This window comes from Eublepharis macularius, chromosome 6, assembly GCF_028583425.1.
Source record: "Eublepharis macularius isolate TG4126 chromosome 6, MPM_Emac_v1.0, whole genome shotgun sequence".
Classification (NCBI taxonomy): Eukaryota; Metazoa; Chordata; class Lepidosauria; order Squamata; family Eublepharidae; genus Eublepharis; species Eublepharis macularius.
The window spans coordinates 74,290,609-74,312,409 of record NC_072795.1 but is presented as its reverse complement, the minus strand read 5'-3'; the positions used below and the strand labels follow the sequence as shown (position 1 = coordinate 74,312,409).

At 42.3% G+C, this 21,801-nt stretch overlaps 1 protein-coding gene across 1 annotated transcript in view; it reads right to left on the bottom strand.

Moving 5' to 3' along the window:
- Nucleotides 1–8,361: 8,361 nt before the first annotated feature.
- Nucleotides 8,362–21,801, bottom strand: part of SMC3 (structural maintenance of chromosomes 3) — a 39,179-nt gene continuing 25,739 nt past the window's right edge. The window contains exons 22-29 of the mRNA XM_054982696.1: nucleotides 19,669–19,776; nucleotides 15,272–15,380; nucleotides 14,312–14,559; nucleotides 14,017–14,229; nucleotides 13,230–13,421; nucleotides 12,937–13,114; nucleotides 9,905–10,011; nucleotides 8,362–8,817 (exon numbers count right to left, since the gene is read on the bottom strand). Coding sequence (XP_054838671.1) covers nucleotides 8,746–8,817; nucleotides 9,905–10,011; nucleotides 12,937–13,114; nucleotides 13,230–13,421; nucleotides 14,017–14,229; nucleotides 14,312–14,559; nucleotides 15,272–15,380; nucleotides 19,669–19,776 — 1,227 coding nt within the window. The 3' untranslated portion in view covers nucleotides 8,362–8,745. The remainder of the gene's footprint in view (nucleotides 8,818–9,904; nucleotides 10,012–12,936; nucleotides 13,115–13,229; nucleotides 13,422–14,016; nucleotides 14,230–14,311; nucleotides 14,560–15,271; nucleotides 15,381–19,668; nucleotides 19,777–21,801) is intronic.

Below are 21,801 nucleotides of genomic sequence, written 5' to 3'. Positions count from 1 at the left end.
AGACCAAGTCCAGAAGAGGAGAACAGTAGAAGAGTGAAGAAAAAGAGCTGAGGTAAGAAAAGGACAGAAAGCTGAAGAGAAGATCCTTTCTTCACAGCGACAAAGAGAGATCTGAGGGAACAGTGATCCCTTCCCCTCAGTCACATCACGTGTCCTTTGGACGAGAAATCTCCCATGTACCTGAGGGGAGGGGGAATGTTCCTAGCTCCTTGAAAAGCTAGATTCATCTTCGCAGCTGCCCTGCGCAGTCCATGAACAATAGAGCTTTGCACTATTTGGAGAATAGGCTACACAGCTACCTGTACAGCTGTGATGTGGTGTATTTGCCCACAAGCAGTTAATCAAGTCCAACAATCTGCCAGAACAAGGATCTTTCCTGCATCCCTCTCCCACTAGCAGGCCCATCTCACACTAGAAAAGTCACAGACCTGCTTGGACTAACATGGCAGGAGGGGCTGTAATCTACTCCTATCAATATAACTCTAGAAGAGGCAGGAATGATGACTCAATCACCTTCCATCTCCACACCACAGCTCCCTGATCTACATGTTTATTTATTCAATTTATTTATTTACAATATTTCTACCCTCATATGGTCACTAAGGCAGCAAACAAAACAAATTAAAAACATGTTAAAAACCATTAAAAGCAGTATACAAATATGTCATTAAAACAATTTAAAACCAGAGCTTATAAAGAGTATAATGATAATAAAAGCAACAGTTGTAACATTAGGGAAGGAGAAGGAATCATTGAAGAAATGACAAGATTTTTTTTTTTTAAAAATCCACCTGCTGGCCAAAGACAGCAACAAAAAGGGACACGGAAATCTCCCTGGGGAGAGAGTTCCAGTCTCTTGGTGCCACTACTGAGAAGATCCTCTCCTGGTTACCACCCACCTATATATTACTTCAAACAAACAATGGTCGTCTATTTTTCTTTTTCCTTTCTACAGGTGCTGTAAATATAGGGGTGCAAGGACCCCGTGACTCGACAAGGAGCCAGCAAGTGACTTGTTTCATAGAACCTTCCTCAGGAGTCACAGAAACAATACACCTGAGCAGGGGTCGTTTCATAGAAAAAGAGCTAGAGGAACTCATTAGCATAACCCATTAATATGTGTCACGCCCCTTGCCATCACCAGAAGTGTGTCATTAGCACAACTGATTTGCATATGCCATGCCCCCTGACATTACCTATCCTGTCTGTTATCCAATCCTGGCCATTCAGGGCCAAACTTGGGCCCAAAATGGCAAAAAGGGGCTGAAAAGGGGCCCAAAATGGTCAGGATCGGGCCGCTGCTGAGTGGGAGAGTGATCCACCACCCGTCAGAGGCCTGATCTAGGCCGTTTCGGCCCCAATCCAGGCTGAAACGGGCCCAAAATGGCTGTGAGTCAGGTGGGCAGGGGTCACCTGACATGTGACCTCTTTGGGGAACTGCCAGAACTGCATTCCCCCTCAAAATGAGCCCTGCACCTGAGAAAAAAAGCACCACACTGAGATACTCTGATCGTAATTACAAGCCAGCGGCCGATTCTTTGAGGTGCTTCTAATTACCACCAGAGAGTCTCAATGTTGTGCTTTTTTTCTCAGGTGTATTGTTTCTGCGACTCCTGAGGAAGGTTCTACAAAACAAGTCACTTGCTGGCTCCTTGTTCCACCCCTATATTTACAGCACCTGTAGAAAGGAAAAAGAAAAACAGACTACTATTGTTTGCTTGAAGTATTATATACTTACCTGGTATGACGAGACGTCGTTGCTCTGTCTTCTTCCCCTATTCTACTCAGCACCTGTACTGGTACTTAAGACTATTAGTTACTAGAGAAATTGTGTGACAGCCGCTGACCTATTTTACTATGTACTTTTTGGACTAACGCTTTCACTATACTAATCCTTTTTATGTTAATGTAGCATATGCACTTTAATTTTCATTGTTATTGCCCTCTGTATTTTGTTTGTTGGCGTGAACACTTTTCAAAGGCAGCTATGATGGAATACTCTTTAAAAGGTTTCCTAAGAGCAGCAATCAGAGGGGTGGAAGGTGTACCGACCGCCTACTGCACTCTTGGAGGCGGTGGCCAGCTGGGCCTTGGAATTCCAGAAACTTTTGGTTCTCGGGGATTTCAACGTCCATGCTGACGACAGTGCCTCCACGCAGGCCATTGACCTGGTGTCCTCCATGGCGGCCCTAGGACTCTCCCAGTTTGTTTCGGCTCCTACGCATCAAGCAGGTCACACGCTGGATTTGATTTTTGGGGCAGGGATGATGGTGGTCTTGGATGCCTATGATGCAGTGCCATGGTCAGATCACTTTGTTCTGAAGGCTCAACTGAGCATGCCGCTCCTTTCCCGGATGGGCGGTGAGCGGATTTACGCTCGCCCGCAGAGGCTTATGGATCCAATTGGTTTCCAGGCGGCTCTGCGGGATCCGATGCCCCCTGGCAGTACGTTAGATGAGCTGGTGGATGATTGGCATAGCCATCTTTCCGAAGCCATCAACACTATTGCCCCCTGCCGTCCTCTCCGAGCCCGAAAACGGGTAGCTCCTTTGTTTACCGAGGAGCTTCGCCAGATGAAGCAGTCTCTGATACGACTAGAGCGAGTGTGGAGGCGGGGGCGCGACGAAGAGGCAAGAACATCTTATAGGACGTTTATGAAAGCCTATGAGGTGGCAGTGAAAGCAGCAAAGAGGAATTTCTTTGCTGCTTCCATTGCGTCCGCTGGCTCACGCCCGGCTCAATTATTTCGAACAGTTCGGTCCTTGGTCTCCCTCTCTCAGGGAGACCACCAAATTCTTAATTCAACTATTGGCTGTGAGGCTTTTGCGAGCTATTTTGCGGGCAAAATCTTGTCCCTTCGCCGTGGCCTGCCACCCACTGTTGATACAGTAAGGGAACTGGAGACCTCTTGGCCGTCTTCTGGGTATTAGACCATTTCAGGCTGCTCTCTCAGGACGATATTGACAGGATCCTGCAGGGGATGAGGCCAACCACCTGTCCTCTGGACCCCTGCCCATCCTGGCTGGTGAAGCCCAGCTCGGAGGGGCTACGGGACCATTTGGAGGCCATTGTTAACATCTCCCTCAGCTCTGGGGTTTTTCCAGGAGCGTTAAAGGAGGCGGTAGTGCGGCCCCTCCTGAAAAAACCATCTTTGGACCCCACCGACCTGTCCAGTTACCGCCCTGTGTCGAACCTCCTGTTCCTGGGCAAGGTGATTGAGCAGGCGGTGACAGTACAACTGCAGGAATTCCTGAATGATGCTCTAGTCCTGGACCGATTCCAGTCTGGCTTCCGTCCTGGCCATGGGACGGAGACAGCCTTGGTTGCCCTCACAGATGACCTTCGCAGGCATCTGGATCGAGGCGGGTCAGCGCTGCTTGTGTTACTTGATCTCACAGCAGCGTTCGACACGGTTGACTATGATTTGCTGGCCAGCCGCCTTGCCGACGTGGGGATTAGGGGGACAGCCTTACAGTGGCTGGTCTCCTTTCTCCAGGGTCGGGGACAGAGGGTGGCGCTCGGGGGAGATCTATCGCCCCGTCACCCTTTGGTGTGCGGGGTTCCCCAAGGGGCGATACTCTCCCCGATGTTATTTAACATCTATATGCGCCCCCTCACCCAGTTGGTGCAGAGGTTTGGGCTGGGTTGTCATCAATACGCGGATGACACCCAACTTTTTCTGTTGATGGATGGCCGGCCAGACACGCCCCCAGACAATCTGCCCAGAGCTTTGGAGGCTGTGATGGCATGGTTGAAACAGAGCAGGCTGAAATTGAACCCAGTGAAGACGGAGGTCCTGCAGCTGGGACGGGGGCTGCCAGATGTTGGGATCCATCTCCCTGCCCTGGATGGGACACCACTGGCAACTTTGCCAGTGGTGAAGAGTTTAGGCGTGCTCCTGGATGCCTCCCTATCGATGGAGGCCCAGGTCACAGCGGTTGCCAAGTCTGCATTTTTCCATCTTCATCAGATCAGGCAACTTGCCCCCTACCTGACGCCCCAGGACCTGGCTACAGTGATCCATGCCCCGGTCACCTCCAGGCTAGATTACTGTAACTCACTCTACGCTGGGCTACCCCTGGGCCTGATCCGGAAACTACAACTGGTCCAGAATGCGGCAGCACGGGTCCTGACTGGTATACCTTACCAGTCACACATCACACCTGTCCTGCGCCAGCTGCACTGGCTTCCAGTTGAATTCCGAATCAGGTTCAAAGTGTTGGTTCTTACCTTTAAAGCCCTGAGCGGGTTGGGACCAGCATATCTTCGGGACCGCCTCTCCCTGTACGTTCCCCGGAGATCGCTTTGATCAGCGAATAAATATTTACTTGTGGTCCCCGGCCCTAAGGAAGCCCGCCTCGCTTCAACCAGGGCCAGGGCCTTTTCAGTCCTGGCCCCAGCCTGGTGGAACGCTCTGTCAATGGAAACCCGGGCCCAGCGGGACATCATATCGTTCCGCCGGGCCTGTAAGACAGAGCTGTTCCGCCAGGCATTCGGTGATTGAAGGGGGCGGTGCCATGTCAGCCTCCCACCTTTGGGATTGGGGAGGGTTCTCCCCACCACTGCACTTTGTTAATTTGTTTTATTGTTTGTATATTGATTTTAGTTCTTGTTTTTATCGATTTTAACTGTTCACTGCCCAGAGCCCCTGGGGATGGGCGGTATATAAATATAAATAAATAAAAGGGAAATAATTAACAATCGCCTGGAATGAGAGTCTGATTGACAAGCTGCTCCCTCCTCTCTGATTGGCCAATGAGAACCAGCCTTCAGGCTGACGGCTGCAGATAGGATTTTGCTTTCAGGGACAGTGTGTAGTCTGACAGGGAAGGTCAGACAGGTTAATCGCTGGAGTGAGGGAAAAGGAGTCTTTTGCCTTAACTGTAACATTACTTTCCTGAAGAATTCTAGTGAAGAATTCCAAGTATAGGAGTCAGCACAAACTGAAGCCCGTTTACACAGCCACAAGAGAACTGGGTGTTGGCAAGAGTGATAGGGTGATGGATTGAAACTCCGTCGATCCAAAAGCAGAAGGATTGTATCTTCTTAGGAAGAGATTAATTCCTGCTCAGTTTCTAAATGGGGGTTGGCTCTGAGGAGGGCCCCAGGTCTGTTGCGAAGGAAAAAGTTTTAAATTAACTTCAGGAAACCTGAATTGTCAAAGGAAATTCTGTGAAGAAACATTGTTGCTGTAACTAAAGAATTAAGTAAAACATCTCTCAATGTTAAGAGCCACAAATATAAGAAACTCATCTTCAAGGAAAATTGTTTGCCAATTGTGTGTGTTTGTAATCTGTACTATCAAACATTCCACCTCAGCACTTTCATTCCTTGACTGCCCTTATTTAATCCTTGCCTGTTCAATAATTTCTTTTGTATGTTATGGAGTCTCTAGTGCAATTTCCAACAGCAAGAAACAAGGCTCCTGCTTCTGCCCATCTAGTTCCTGGGCTGGGCTAAAAAGCCAAAATTATATCTGACTGTAAGGGTAGGACAAACAGACTTTTAAACCACAAAGATTAACACGTTACTTGGGGCTACTCAGCCATAGCAGACAAACTTGAATTTTGGCAGGAAAAATCTACCTCATAGTGAAGGGAGGGGGTGCGTCGTAGTAGCCTATGGAGAGCACATTGCAGTAATCTAATCTAGATATAACCAGGGCATGCACCACAGTGGCCAGATCTTTCCTATCCAGGAATACCCATAATTGGCTATCCAGTCAAAGCAGGTAAAAGGCACCACCAACTACAGCTGCCACCTGCTTATCAAATAGTAGGCCTGGATTCAAGGGCACCCTAAAACTACAGACCTTTTCCTTCAAGGGGAGTGCAACCCTATCCAAAATGCAAGACAACATCCTGGGTCAGACCTTCCACTCACCAGTAGTACCTCCATCTTGTTGAGACTAAGCTTCAGTTTATTAGCATGCATCTACTCCAACACTGCCTCCAGGCACAGGTTCAGGTTGTTTTTTTTTTACAGACTCCTGGGATCAACTGGGAGTGCGAAACAGAGCTTAGTGTCATCTGCAAATTGGTGACAACCCAGCCCTAGTCTCCAGACGACCTTACTCAGCAGTTTCATGTAGATATTAAAAAGCAAAGGGTACAAGATGGAACTCTGCAGAACCCCACAGGCCAAAGGGCTGAGCATAAGTCCTTCAGTACAACCCTCTAAAACCTACTCTCCAGGTAGGATCAGAACCACAACAAAATGGTGCCTCCCAATCCTAGCTAGGAAAGATGGCCCAGAATATCTTGATGGTATCAAAAGCTGCTGAAAGGTCCAGAAGAATCAAAAAAAGACACACTCCCTCTGTCCACCAGGGTGACCAAGGCTGTTTCAATCCCATAACCAGGCCTAAAACTAGATTGGAAAGGATCTAAATGATTTGCCTCATCCAGGAATGCTTCAATTTGTCCAGGCACTTAAATCACCTTGCTCAAGAATGGAACATTTGAAACTGATTAATAAGTTAAGATCTCCTGGGTCTGGAGTAGACTTCTTCAGAAGTGGACAAACTACAGCCTGTTTCAAGGCTGGGACAACCACTCCCTCTCTCAAGGAGGCATTAACCAGCCCCTCTTCCCCTCCCCCACAATGTTAATTAGACAGGAAAGGCAAAGATCATACAAACAGGTGGTGGGCCTCAAACCTCTGAGGATCCTGTCCACATCTTCAAAGATCAAGTGGATACTGTGATCCCAAGGAACCAACTTCTCTAGAAGGACTGCAGAAGAGAGGGGAGCACAGGAAGGATCTGCAACCATTGGGACCTTCTACTAATAGATTGCTGGATCCAACTCCATTATCATATCTCTTCCTTGAAGTGTCTGAACCAGATATTTTGTAAACTTAGTAAACAGTAAACTAGGTGTTATCCAAAGGCGGTATTTGGACACTTGTCATACTACAGCAGAAATATCTCTGAAGGCTGCCTGTAAAATCAACACAAGTATTTTGGGACATTGGCAGAGGTGCTGGTTGCATAGTGTTATTTTCCTATTTCCTTGTGCTTGCCTATGTATTTATAAATTTAGGCATGGTGTGCACAAAGTGGATAGATCTCTCTCATTAAAACAGAATTTGGGGTCACAGAAATAAAAACAGTTTCAGACGAAGCAAAATAAATTCTTCTTTTAAATCACCATTAACTTTTAGTGCTGGTTGTGATAGCCAGTAATTTAGATGGCCTTAAAGAGATTAGACAAACTCACTATTAGCCACAATGGCTGAAAGAGACTTCTGTATTCAGAGGTGGTATATCATTGAATATCAGCTGCTGGATACCACAATATGAGTCTGCTTCAACCATTCTGTCCTGCTTGTAGGTCTTCTGGACATCTGGCTGGCCACTGCAAGAACTAGAATAGACTACTGGCTCAATATAGCAAAGCTCTTCATAGATGCTAACATTGTAATCCAAAAAATGTCTTCCACAACTCAGAATATTGCTCCTTTGTTTACCAAATAGCAGTGTAATAATGTTAGGTCTGCTGCAGACTGTTCTAAACATTAAAAAAGAACGATTAACAGAATCACAGATTAAACGTGTGTTCAAGAGTTACATAAAAATTTCAGACTTGCAAGCATTTTCCCCATGATGTAAAAATTACTCTGATTAGAACAAAGTAGAATTGATTTTTGTGCAACATCAGGCACAGGATAAAGTTCATTTCACAAGTCTCAAGTGAATTTAGAATCCAGTCATCATCTTACTGTGTTTTATGCCTGATCTTATGTGTCAGTACTTGTCCAGAGATTTTGTAAAACATTCATAAAAGAGTGTTGCATTACTGTATCTTAGTTACATTTGGGAACTGTTTAGATCAAGCTTTTCTTTTACGATGTATTGTCGAAGGCTTTCACGGCCGGAGAACGATGGTTGTTGGGGGTTTGTTGTTGGAAATGGTTGGTTGTTGGAAAACCCCCAACAACCATCTTTTCTTTTACCTTTCTTCATCCTTGTGCCTTCCAGGAATGAAGATGGTGGGCACGAGAAATTTATTTAACAAGAATCTAAGCTGTGCTTTTGGACGGAGGAGGAATAAGATCATATGGCAAATAGAACAAAGGCAGAGAGGAATATTCCATAGGATTATGACAAGAGGCAAAGGAGGAAGCAATTGATTTGACTGAAAACTTCCTTGGAATCTGCATCAAAACTTCACAGGTTTACAAGACCTGTAGAAATCCAGTGAAGCAGAATGAACCAGAGGCTTCAAATTTATCTACAAATCAGTAAACTACTGCAGAGTACCTATCTGCATACTGTCTCTCATCTCCTACATATGTAACTAAAATGCATCATATATCAAGTAAATATCACATTTCCCCCAGACAATAAATATATGTAAATTACAGCATTAAAAGCCAATGTTTTATTCAACCTGTTTTTAAAAAAATCATGTGAAGCAGTATAAATGATAAAATCATAACTGGGAAGGAAGAGGTGGAATATTGCAAAAAATCCTTTAAACACCAAAAAAAATGCTTTACAAAAAAATCCAAGAGAACACATTTTCCAAACTACAGACAGTATAAAGGTAACACTAACAGGTGTTTTATAAAACAATACAGCAACACACACATAAAATACACTACAAAGACAAAGAAGGATTCTAATCTTCAGGTGATGTTCAAAATCTACTTTAACAGCGACTATGTATTTCAAATTTACACAGTTGCCTGATATAGGCACAATATTTTACACATCTGCCCAACAGACAGTCAGTCCTCCACTTAGCCATGAGTAGTATCATCTTCCACAAAGTCTTTGGCCATCTCTGCTGTGATAACATCAATATGACTGACCTGTTACAAAAAGAAACACACAAGTAATCAATAGAAATTACATCTGAAATAGCTAAACAGTATGCATGAATTTGATACAAATGGATAATGTTTTTAAATAATGTAACAGATATGAATGATTCAGACAATGCAGTCTACAGTCTCCTTCATGCGCAGCTATTCTGCAGATAGGGGGGAAATTCAAAGAATGAGACACAGGATACAAAACCCAGCTTCTTGGGAGTCTCAACATTTTTTCAAAGCTCTTATGCTTGTAAAGATGCGTATGAACAAATCTTGGTGAAACCTTATAACTGGAATGGCCTCTAAGTAAGATTTCCATTGGCCAATGGTTTAAGCCCTATACACAAAGGAGCTGGCCCCACCTCTCCATGATTGCCAGCTTGTGAGGAAGGAAGTTTCTGTATATACGATCCTTCCTTGTTCCCTGATCAATGATGGATCATATGAATGTCACACTGCTCCCACAAAGCAGCACTATGTAGATGATCCAGAAATCATAAAAAGCTCGGAGTTGGAACAGTGCAATCACGCTTGCTCTCCTTCACTGTGTATTCAATCAAAACACAAGAGGATTGTTATGTGTCCCCCCTGTAAAAGCAGGGTAAATTTATTTGGTAGTGGAAGGAAGGGAAGTACTTTACTGTAAAATAAGAAAGGCAAAATCATACAGTTCTGTTTCAACTTCCAGAATTTACACAAGTAACAAAACCCAACCCTTCTTGGCACATATTTTTAAAAATATAAACCACATACAGCCCTACTGCAAGGCTATCTACAGAAGTGATATTAAAAATGAAACAAGCATTCAAAGACACATTTTTATATATACCTGTAAATATAGAAATCTATTTGAAACTACAGTTTCCGTATCAGTCAAGTGAAGCTGAGGTAAAAGCCAAGCACAAATATTTAAGCCATTTGTCTAAAGCCATCATAGCATTTAGTATAATAATATATGGAAATTCCACATTTGTATACATGGCATATTTTGATTATAACTAAGCCCTGCTGTTTTGAATGGTGCTTCCAAGTCATGTTTCAATCATAACCTACAATAATGTCCACATTTAAAAAAAATGCATACCTTATTTCTGAATTTTACACCATAGAACTTATCAGCTGACTCAAGCAGTTCAGGTCTGAAAGTTGTGGTAATGAATTGAGCATGTTCTGCCAATTCCATTATCATATCTGAAAATAAAACAAAGTTGTCAGATTATTTTTATTACAATTTGTAGCACATTCTTTAGTAAATAAAATTTGAATGGCTTGAGGTATATATTCTTTATTTACTTTTGGTTCATATTTTACCATCATATACCATATACAATTGATTAATTGGGTTTAGTGGTTACTTAATTCATGTTATGATCATATACATTTCAAATTATATTTCAACAGGCACATTTTCTTCCAATATAATGCAGTATGTGCAAAAGAAGTCAGGCTACTGTAGTTCATGCCCTGGTTACATCAGGATTAGGTTGCTGCAATTAACTCTATGTGGGGCTGCCCTTGAGTGTGGAGTGGGACCATATCACTCCAATCTTGCCACACTAGCACCCAATCTGTTTCTAGGCACAATTCAAGGTGCTGATGTATGGCTTGGGGCCAGCATACTTGAAGTACTCTCTTCTTCCTTACAAACCTACTCAACCGCTATGGTCATCATCCAAGGCTCTGCCTCAGGTGTCCTCACCTACTGACCCAGCAAGGGCCTTCATGGTAGTGGCAAATATCTTTGGAATTCTCTCCCCATTTTGTTGAAATCAGTTTGGTGTAGTGTTTAAGAGTAGCAGAACTCTAATCTGGAGAACCGAGTCTGATTCCCCACTCCTCCACTTGTAGCCAGCTGGGGGACCTTGGATCAATCACAGCTCTTCCAGACTCTCAACCCCACCCAACTGGGCATAGATTGTTCTTCGAAGAGATCTATCTTCCAGTGTTTCAGCCATAAGTTGAAGCAAATGATGATGTTGGAGGCTAAGGAGGGAGCAGATAGTTGGCAAAGTGTTCAGACTGGCATGTGAAGAGAATTCAGAGGCTTTCCTGATTTTAAGTAGGTTTTATTTGAGCCTGACAGAAGGTCAGGAGCTAGTTCTTGTAAGCCTCTGCCTACAGGATGGAGGCTCTAGAGAAACCAGAAGAGGCTGCATTTGTTCTGATAGCAAGGGCTGAAGTTTCACAGGCTTTCCTGAGGGAGAATTCATTCTGTCACTTTGGTCTCTGAAAGTGTCATGCCTATACTGGAGGAGAATCACCCCTGAAACTGTTATGGCCCCAGGGAAGATGTGTGCACACAAGCTTGCATTATTAGAGGGCAAGATACCACACTGCCACTCCCCTCTATATTCTTCAGACCTGTCACTTTGATTTTCAGGCTTCTCCTTCTCAGGTTAGTGCCAAACCAGCAGTTTGGCACTAGCAAGCTTCTGAACATATAGAGATTTGTCAAGAATAAACAAACAGCTAGGCACAAGGGGAAGAATCTTGACACAGCCTTCTTCTTAAACAGACAGATCTTTATTGTACTAAACTAAATATGTTGCAGAGCACAGAAATGCTAGGTCTGATCATTGCATAAAAGACTCAAATTAAATTAAAATAAACCATTTTAAGTAGTCTAACGAGATTTACTCTGATGTTACCTTAGCATCCCAAAATGCAGGCTGAAAGGGTGGATGTCCTGCTCCCGAAAGCACAGGAGACAGAAACAAATACTGCCTCCTCAGTCCCTTGCTCTTGGTTTGGAATGAACACACAAAGGACAGACATCTACTTTAACTCCTTCTCCCAATGGGTGGATCCCCCCCTCTCCAATCGTGGGATTGGGAATAATTCCTTGTAGGTCCTCTAGGCCAGCCTGTCACTGATGCAGTTTTACGCAGTCTTTGCATTTTCTGGCCAAAGGGCACACAAAGAATCATCCTTCTAGTCCACTTTGGCAGTTCAGCCAAACAGTGAGAGCTCATTCCAGCTCTACAGCAATGTGAGATCTTCACTTACCCTCTCTTCCTGAGAAAGAGAGTCTTCCTAGGGTCTGATGTCCTTGGGGGGGGGGGATTTTTAAGTGCATCTTTGTATCTCTCTCATACAAGAGAAACAAGACTGGCAACTGGAATGTCCCCTAGAGACATGTTCAGGGCTTTCATAGTACGGGAGAGTATACATTACAGATGTGCACTCAGAGATAGCTGGTCTGATTTATACTGAAAAAATATTCTAGTGATAATTTTGGGTATATTTGGGATCTGGATTTATATTCAAGAACTGTCATAATACTGATATCCGAAGCCAGCAGTTTAAAGTTCCAATCTTGGTTTTTTCCCATTTGCAGGTTTCCCAGGCAACAGGAAGGAGGAGGAGGGAGACAGCTCTCACAGGCAGACAAGATTGTACGTTAGGGGGAGCTCTGTCTGCCTGATCAAGGTGATTCTCTTATAGGACAAGCTTTGTTCTAAATTCTTTCTGGCCATGGGCAAAGAGGATAAAAGCAGTCCTTGGCTGCAGCTTGACTCCATTACAGTTTGATTTCTTGGAGTTTGCTTCTGGCTGCTCTGGTCTGTTGGCCTTGAATTGGATTACGGCCTGTTTTAAAATATTTTTTTAAATAATTTTGAGTTTTCCAGTTGGGGCTTTTTTTTTTTTGGCTTGTTGAGTTGTGGCGTGTGTAGGGGGGAAAAGACTAGCCTTTGTTTTCTTTCCAATTCCTTTTTAAACCTCCTTTGGTGTTGGAACCTTTGGTTGTGGGGTTGGTGGTAAACTGGTGGTATCTCAAGTTTAGGCTTGTGCTGTTTTTCTTTTTTAGGCATAGTGGAGTATGGAGTGGAGCTTTAGTTTTCTGATTCTTTTAAAATATCATCCACAGAGTGGGCAGGCTCTGGACTGGGGTGGGGTCTTCGAACTCCTCCTCAGGACAGTGGAAACCTTTGCAAAAATATCTGCACATGTCCTGCCCACAAAGCAAGGAGAAAGCACAACTCTTACAAGGATACCTTCCTCCACTGATGGAGATCCATGCATCTTCAAACCACCCTGTGAGATTCCTTTCTGTCTGAAATTAGACTGACTAGTGAAATACTTCTGTGTTAATCTAAAACATACATAAACAGTTACCTGAAACAGCTTTTCTGTGTTGGGCATCCAAGGCTTGATCAATTTCATCAAAGAGGTAAAAGGGAGCAGGGTCACATTTCTGAATGGCAAAGATCAAGGCTAGGGCCACTAGTGACTTCTGCCCACCAGAAAGCTGCTGCATCTCTCTCATTTCACCTTGTTTACCTGTAAAAGAAACCTAAAGGAAAATCACAATAAAGTTAATTACTGTTACTACTTAAGCATTACGCTACTTGCTATTTGCAAACTAGTTAGCAGCCATTAGAAAGCTATGTCATGGAATACTGCTTTACCCTAATCCCAACTCCAGTGAACTGGTCTACAGACGGGACACTGCTTTGAGATCCTGATCCTTTTTCACTCTCAGCACTGCCTTCACCTTCATCTTGAGACTGACTGCCTTCCACATCACCCTTCTTCATCACAAGAGTGGCTTTTCCACCAGGCACCAGCTTCTGAAATACCTCACTGAAGTTCTTTGATACCTGGAGAAATTCAACATTTGTATTATGAAAAATACACATCTTCTTGAAGCAGAATAACAAAATGCCAACTTCTGGCTCAACAGGAAGTAGTTCAAGGGTTATTACCTTTGTCTTTTAGTTTCAACTCAAAGAAATTGCATAGTATAAAAATACAAACTAGCTAACTGTCCAATTTGATCACATTCAGATATCTTTGCCACTGTTACAGTTGTGTAGCTAATGAGCTTTTGGTATGATTTTAAACAGCCTAGCTTTCCTATAAAAACAAAAAGCATTTAACTGAAAGTGTATCAATCTTATAAAAACAAAACCAAGTTTGCAATAATAATAATAATAACAATTTTAAATATGCAATTAAAATCAAAACAAAAACTCTAACCATTTTCAGTTAAAATCATAATTACAGGCCAAGTACTTCAAAAAGTTAACCATGTAATGGAAATTCAACAATGGCAACTCAATGTAATGAAGTACATTTCTGCAGCTTACAGCTTCTGTTACAGAACTTAACATGGTGGCCAAAAACGCTAAAGGTTTGAAACCAAGAGACAAATATAAACCCCAAAAGGGATCATCTTGCAGTACCATTTAATACCTGTTTAAAAGTCAGCTGGATAGCTTCATATTTTCTGAGTTCAAGAACATTCATTAACTCCATAATGGATTTGTAGCCCCTGTCCAGTTCTTCTTGACGTTTTATCAATTTCTCTTTCTGCTCCGAAAAATTCACAAATTGATCAAGAGCTTTTTTATTGACATGACTGTACTTTTTCAGTTCTGTGTTGCATTGCTCCAGTTTGCGAAACAGCTGTATAAAAGTTTAAAACAGTCAGTCAGTATCACACCAATACCCACTATCTTTGAAGGAGAAAGCTGAACACTGCTGTTACCTGTTTTAGGCTCAATGTCTGATATTTTTCAAACGCTTCCTGTGGAAGTGAACCCAATTCCCTGATTTTCTTCATACACTCTTCTTTCTTCTTCAGAAGCATGCCTTGACGATTAGTCATCTTTTCAAGCTCTTTTGTGTCATGATTAATGGCATCCATGTGCTCCTTCTCCATATTCTTCCAACGTTCCATGCTTTTCTGGAGTTCTTTAATCCCTGCTTCTGTTTTATCAATTGAATTGTCCAGATCTAGTATATGAACAGAAAAATGTTAAAAAGTATAGTCCTACTTAAACTGTTAAAAAACCCATTATTTTAAACATTAATGTGTGATAAAAATATTGCTGCCCTGCCTATAGTCCTGTTCTCAAGTTATCGTGAATACACGTATAATCAGTATACCTTTGATTCTTTTAAACTGTGTTATTTCTTATATTATAAGAAACACATGTATAGCTGAATGCGTGACACAAGTCCCACATTTATCCAAGATACTGGTCCCTGGTTTCAAATGTACAATGAGTGTGTGGTGGATGTTTTCTTACAAACAGATGTATGTATGTACATGCAGGATGTATGTGTATTCATGTAATATGTTAGAGGGGCTAATAGTAAGGAAATTTTAAAGGTTATACAGAAGTCCATATTGATTTGGATGCAAGTAAAGAATGTCAAGTACAGCAACGTGGATAATCCTAGCAACAGAATTTTGGATTGAGACACGGGAATCAACTGCAATATGCAGTAGAACAGGAGTTTTAAAGTGTTGCACCTTTTTAGAAGCCTTCCTAAAAAGTATGGCAAAAATGACCAGGTATATGGCAGTAGTTCTATTTGTTTTTTAAGGACAATGCTGACTTTTTAAACTGCCCTCAGAAGTATGCTATGCTAATTGTTCTTAAGTTTGCTGAAATGTGTGATTTAATGGAATAAAGTAGATTAAAGAAGAAATGTTACTAACCATCTGATCTTGCTAAGGTATCCTTCACTCGTTTGTTGATAGCCTCAAGCTCGGATGTTGTAGCTGTAAGAACAGTGCCACCTTCAGTCTCTCTAAGCTCATTCAGCTCCTAAAATTGCAATGCACAAAGTTTAGTTACCAGAGAATAATTGTTCTCCATAAGAAGAACCTACTTTTGACTCTCAGCTCCATAAAAAGAGCTTACTTTTTTAACTTTCAGCTTGCTACCATGGGATACTTGCATTAAAATCCCATCGATCTGGAAAAAGCTGGATATAAATATTATGTAAATAAATGACTAAAATTACAGATTTTATTCATAAGTAAGGGGAGACAATTTATAACAAAGTTTATCAAATAAAAACTATTTGTTGAATTTATGTTTGAATAGTGCAATATGAACAAAAGAGTATTTTATTTTGCATCTTTTTGAAGTGTTAGTAGTGTCTGGGGTCTGAGGCTCAACCTCCGGACTTACCAGGAGGAGAGGACAGGACGCAGCTGGGGGAGAGCTACCCAGCCGCCCCGACAGACATCCAGGGCTCGAATGTGCAGACAACAGAGGGGGGGAAAGAAGCACCCAAGCCACAGAGGGTCAGACGGGGCAAGTGGAAGCCAGCCAGCCGCACCCTCTGGTGGGAGGCCAGGGGACCAGGCAGGGAGAGTGAGGACCACCAGGAGGGGACCAGACCAGAGCGAGAAGGCACAGGAAACAGAGACAGTAAGCCAGCAGCAAGCCAGACAGCAACCTTACCGGCAGTAGAGGAAAGGCAGCAAAGGGCCACGTCCCAACCTGCAGGCAGGCTAGAAGGGATTAGCAAGGACCAGGTGAGGCTGGGAGCAAAGCAACAACAGGTGGGGCTGCCTGCGGCAATCAGCAAAGAAAGCCCAGCAGTCAGCAAAGAAGGTGTGGCTGCCCAAAGCAGCCAGCAGAGCAACCTCAGATGTGGCTGCCTAAGACAGCCAAGGCCGTGCCTAGAGTGCGGGGTGGGGGATGGCTGGCAGGTGGAGCCAGGAATGGGTGAAGGGATATAAGGGAAGTCCACCCACAGGGCGGGGTGGGTTGCGTAGGAGTGTGGTGGGATTTAGGCAAGTGAGAGAGAGAAGCTGGGAGGAGGAAGAGTAAGGAAGATGAAGGAGAGGAGTGTGTCTGCAGGCTGTGGAAGGCAAGGGAAGGCAGCTGGGGCTCTGTCAGGTTATCAGGCCTGAGAAGGAGTGAGGGTGATGTATATCCCCCCTCCTGCCACAGAGCGGGAACCTGCAGTCCCTGATGGCCTCCCAGGATCAAGGTCAGCCTTGCCAGCGCCTTACATAGCAGCACCCCTGGCAGAACCTGACAAGTAGTACAAATTGTTCAAGAGTGGTCTTATTGTAATTATTTTGTGATTTTTCTTTTCTAAGTTTGTATTTTTAATGGAAGTGATATCCTAAATATAGTCACCTCTAGTTTCATAATGAGAAGTGCACAAGCAACAAGTAAACTAAGAGAGGTATGTGGATGTGCATGTACAATATACTGTAACAGGGAATGTCAAGAGTTTCAGATCAATGAACAACTCATAATGCACCAGTCAATATTTATAGGGTACTTCAATTAAATTGTCAGCATTCATCAATGTACATCTGGCAAGCAGACATTCAGAACATTTGTCTGGAATTGACAACAAAAGAGGAAGTGCAGGCAGCAGACAGGCCTTCAGCCATCACAACTGGCTCTAGTCCCAGTTGAAAGCCCCTTCCTCCCTGCTTCCAACTGCCATCAACAGTGTAGCCCCTACCCTTGTCTTAAGGGGGGGGCATTTTTGGGCATCCACTTTAGTTCTAACATGGGCTTAGGGCTAGAAAATGAAGTCTGCATCCTACTGAAGTTAAGGTAAGAACAGTGGTTCATTAATCAGCAGCCATGCCAAGGACACTGTGGTGAGTCATTAAGCAGCAGAGCAATGCAGACCAGCTCCTACCTAAAGCCCATCTTAGGCTGACTAAAATGGAGGGCCATTCTCCCCAAGGACTTTGAAGCCTCCTCCCTGAATAATCTGACTCTAATGAACAACCCAGGTCTCCAAGACAATGAGCAATGGACTGGCCGCAGCTAGTTCCTCCACCTTATCTTAAGTAAATGTATAGGAAGATTTCTGCCCTCTCCTTAATCTTGCTATTCACTCAGCCGTACATGTTTCTCCTCCAAAAAGTTTTTTTTAAACTTTCATGCAAACATGGAAAACTCCTTTTTTCAATATTAGATTCCTCTCAGTCTCCACTTTAAACTTGACTCTTCAGAATTAGGTTTTCTGATAGCCTTAATGCAGGGCAGGAGCTAGCAGGTGATTAGCCTTATCATAGACCCAAATCATCTTCCCAAAGACAGCCATATGTCTCTCTTGTTTTTTGTTCACTTATAATTGCCTCACCTTATGACTAGCACATTTCATATCATGAACATCAGTACTAACATCTTAAATACACAATAGGCCAATCCTAGAATGTCAGGAAAAATTGAAAGCCTTTTTTTGATCATGTAGCTTTATTAAGAATAACTATGAACTAGAGATGGGCACAAACCGAAATACGAACCAAAGTTTGTGACGAACTCGGCCAGTTTGTAGTTTGTGAACTGGCGGTTCATCAGAGCCCATTTCTTTCTCTCTTTTTTTAAAATTGATTTATTTCAGAAATAGAAAAGAACAATTGATAGCGCATAGAACCTTATACAGAAAGCTATTATATATATCTAAGACTATATAGCCTGTAAAATACATTGAATAAAAATAACAATACACTGCAATACCTACAAAATAAAGTAAAATATATGAACTATTTTTCTTTCACACCCCTTCCTCGATTCCAAGCAGATAAACCACAGCAATTCAAATTATACTTCCACTTACTGTTGAGGATCCGGCATAATGAAACTATAAACACCTTAACACTTACTCTAGGTATTTGACTGCATTAGAGCCCATTTCTGACAAACTGCCACAAACTTTAGGCCGGTTCGTTTGGTTCATTTTTTGGGTTCATCACTGCAGAAAGCCTGGTGCTGATCAATCAGTTTCCTAGGCAACAGGGGATAAACTTCCTGCAGACCTTCTGCTGACCCGTAAGTGATTATTTGCTGACCTGAATGTGACGTTTTCATGAACCAAACAAACCAACCGGGGCAGGTTCAAGGAAGTTTGCGGTTCGTGAAATGCAACAAACCACGAACTGCATTGTTAGTTTTTTTTCCGGTTTGTGCCCATCTCTACTATGAACAATTATCAGTAACATAGATTAGTTATTAAATTTGTAATTTAAAAGGCTGAATATAAATGTATCTTAATATAAATAAGTATTGTATTTAACAGAAAGTGTCTTAAAATTTAATGAAGGGGAGGATGGGGAGAAATACTTTGTGTTTTATATATTCTGTTATATGTAACTATCTCCAATCTATACAACTATGTTATATCCCTTTTTTCTTTTTGGATCTATTACTATTATTGTTTTTCAAAATAAAAATATATTATACTGAAAAGAAAGACTGAAGAAAAAAAAATCTGTACTATAAGTATAGTCCACAAATCCCCAATACTTGGCAGCATTTTCTCCAGCTACTGCCCGTGTGGAACAGGTTCCTTGGAGAGACAAGCTGGTTTCTGTCTCTATATCCACTCTTCTGCTCTTCACATCAGGACTCTACAGGATTTCCATCCTCTGAAGGACAGGTCATATGCTCCCCCCTGCCTTTTATTTTCTCTTATAGACAGGCAGCTGTTAGGGAAAGGTTTTTTGGTTTTTGCTTTGCAATCTCATTTCTTGTAACAGTTGTTTAATTTGGCTTATGTCATCTTAATAAAAACCGTTTTCATTTTAAACACGCTTATAACCCCTAGTTATTCTGAGTTCTGAGTTGTACCTAGTCCTTGGTATACACATGTTAAAGATCCCAAAATATTGTTTTAAAAACTCCACTGTACACATGTTTGTTCTGGGCCAGCAAGGGAGCGCCTCTGCTTGTTACTGGGCCTCCATGTGCATAGCAATTTGGATAACAACAGGATCAGCAGAGGAAAGAAAGAAATCAGCTAGGCACCTTTTTCCATTGTACCTGGGTCCAGGTCCAGCTGACACCACTTCAATTTCCAGCTTCCAACTGCTGTTAACAAGAACGTAACTTGGCACCCCTCCACAATGCTTGAATATAACTCAACCAATAATACCCTCCTGCCGAATACTTAAATTCTTGTTTGTGGTCTGATTTTTGTGAGCTACTCAGGAAGTCTATTTTTGGATGAAAAGTGAAATAAAACTGCATCACACAGGCTAACATATAAACTCCATCTTGGATATGCAATACAACTTCAGGATCCATGTGCAAAAGTTGTTTATTACTGCAGAGGTTAAAAAAGTCTTACTTGTTCCACTTGGTCTAAACGCTTCCTAAGATTCTCATTGAGATATGTTTCAACTCGTGTGATGATGCCTTCAAGTTTGATCCTTTCATTCAAAAGCTGTCTGTTTTCCTAGGGAGGGAAAGCAAATTGTACTAAAAATTCATTTTTAAAAAATCTGGTGAGCTACGTATTTCAAACTTAAAAGAATCAGAACATGGCAGGGCCTGTCTTATTATCGTTATGAAAAATGTATACCAAGATTTTAAAAGTTTGTTTCCTTGGAATTAACAGGATCCAAATTCAACTTGAAATAAAGGTCTTGAAAACAAGTTGTTGAACTCAACAGTATTTTAAACATGACTACTGAGGAGAAAATAATATTGTTGATCTGTCCTATCCACACCTATCATGAAAAGCTACAGATGGTGCTAAAAGAAACAGATGTGCCACAACATCAGATTGTGTTAGTACACAACATATTCTCTGGACAAGAGGCTACTGTTAGAACAGAATAAGGGGAAACAAAATGGCTTCCAATTGGCAAAGACGTCAGACAAGGACGCATATTATCTCCCTGTCTGTTCAACCTATGTGTCGAACATGTCATAAGGAAAACTGGATTAGATTTAGAAGAAAGAAGAATGAAAATTGGTAGAAGGTAGAAGGAACATTAACAATTTGTAGTGTAGTGAACACTTGAAATGACTACAGATGAAGCTTAAATGAGAAAGTGCCAATGCATAGCTGAACATCAAGACAACAAAAGTATTGACTACCAAGGAATTATGAAATTTAAGGCTGACAATAAAGAAACTGAAACTGCTCGAGATTTTCTATTTTTTGGCTCAATCATCAACCAAATGGGAGTCTGCAACCAAAAAATCAGAAGGAGATTGAGAGATGGAAGGGCAGCCATGAAGGTACTGGAAAAGATCCTTAACAATAAGGATATGTTGCTGGGGACTAAGATCAAGATAAACAGTTAAGAAAGTTGACAGGAAGAAAGCCAGTTCATTTGAAATGTGGTGCTGGAGGAGAGTTTTACAGATATCATGGACAGTCAAACAAGACAAATAAGTGGGTACTAGATCAAATCAAGCCTGAATCCTCCCTAGAAGCTAAAATGACAAGACTAAGGCTATCGTACTTTAGTCACATCATGAGAAGACAAGACTCACTGGAAGACAATGCTAGGAAAAGTGGAAGGGAGTAGGAAAAAACGAAGACCCAAAATGAGATGGCTAGTCTAAATTTTTATTTATTTGTACTGTACTTCTTGGGACCCAAAGCAGCTCCTCACCATTTTTCCCTCATAGCAAACCTTGTGAGGTAGGTTAGGCTGAGAGTTTGTGAATGGACCAAAGTCACCCAGTGAGCTTCCTTGGCAGAGCAGGGAATCGAACCTGAATCACTCAGATTCTAGTCTGTCACTTTAGCACAACACTGGCTCTATAAAGGAAGCAATGGCATCCAGTTTGTAAGATAGGAGGAAGACTGTTAATATTAAGACATTTTGGAGGTTATTATGTGACTTGATGGCACATAACTAGGGGTGTACAGCTGAAAAAGATTCAGGTTTCCTGCTTCGGGTTTACCCAAAGCGGGAAAACAATTAAGAAAAACCTGAATCTCGATGTGGCAAGCCGTGTTGGGCTGGGTGACTTTGGTCCATTCACAAACGCTCAGCCTAACCTACCTCACAAGGTTTGCTATGAGGGAAAAATGGTGAGGAGCTGCTTTGGGTCCCAAGAAGTACAGTACTTGAAAACGGCATGAAAAGTTACTTTAAACTTCTGCCCCACCACTTTTTCACCTGATGGGTTCCCTGCTCCCCCTCCCCAACTGGGTGAAAAAAGTGGCGGGGCTGGAAGTTTGAAAAAAGCGGCAGGGTAGCAAATGCAAACAGCTAGAAAAGTGCTGTAGCTGCTGCCGCTTTGCCCAAAGCTTTAAGAAGTGATACAAATCACTTTGGAAAGCTTTGCTTCAGGATTCCTGAATAGGCTCAGCAATGCTGGAGCTGATTCGGGAATCCCGAATATTTCTGAATTGGAAACCCTAAGCATACATCCCTACACATAACACACACATCCACACCACTGATATGTATTACGGAATCTATACTGTAAAAGGTCTATTGTTTCCTTTGAAATGGAA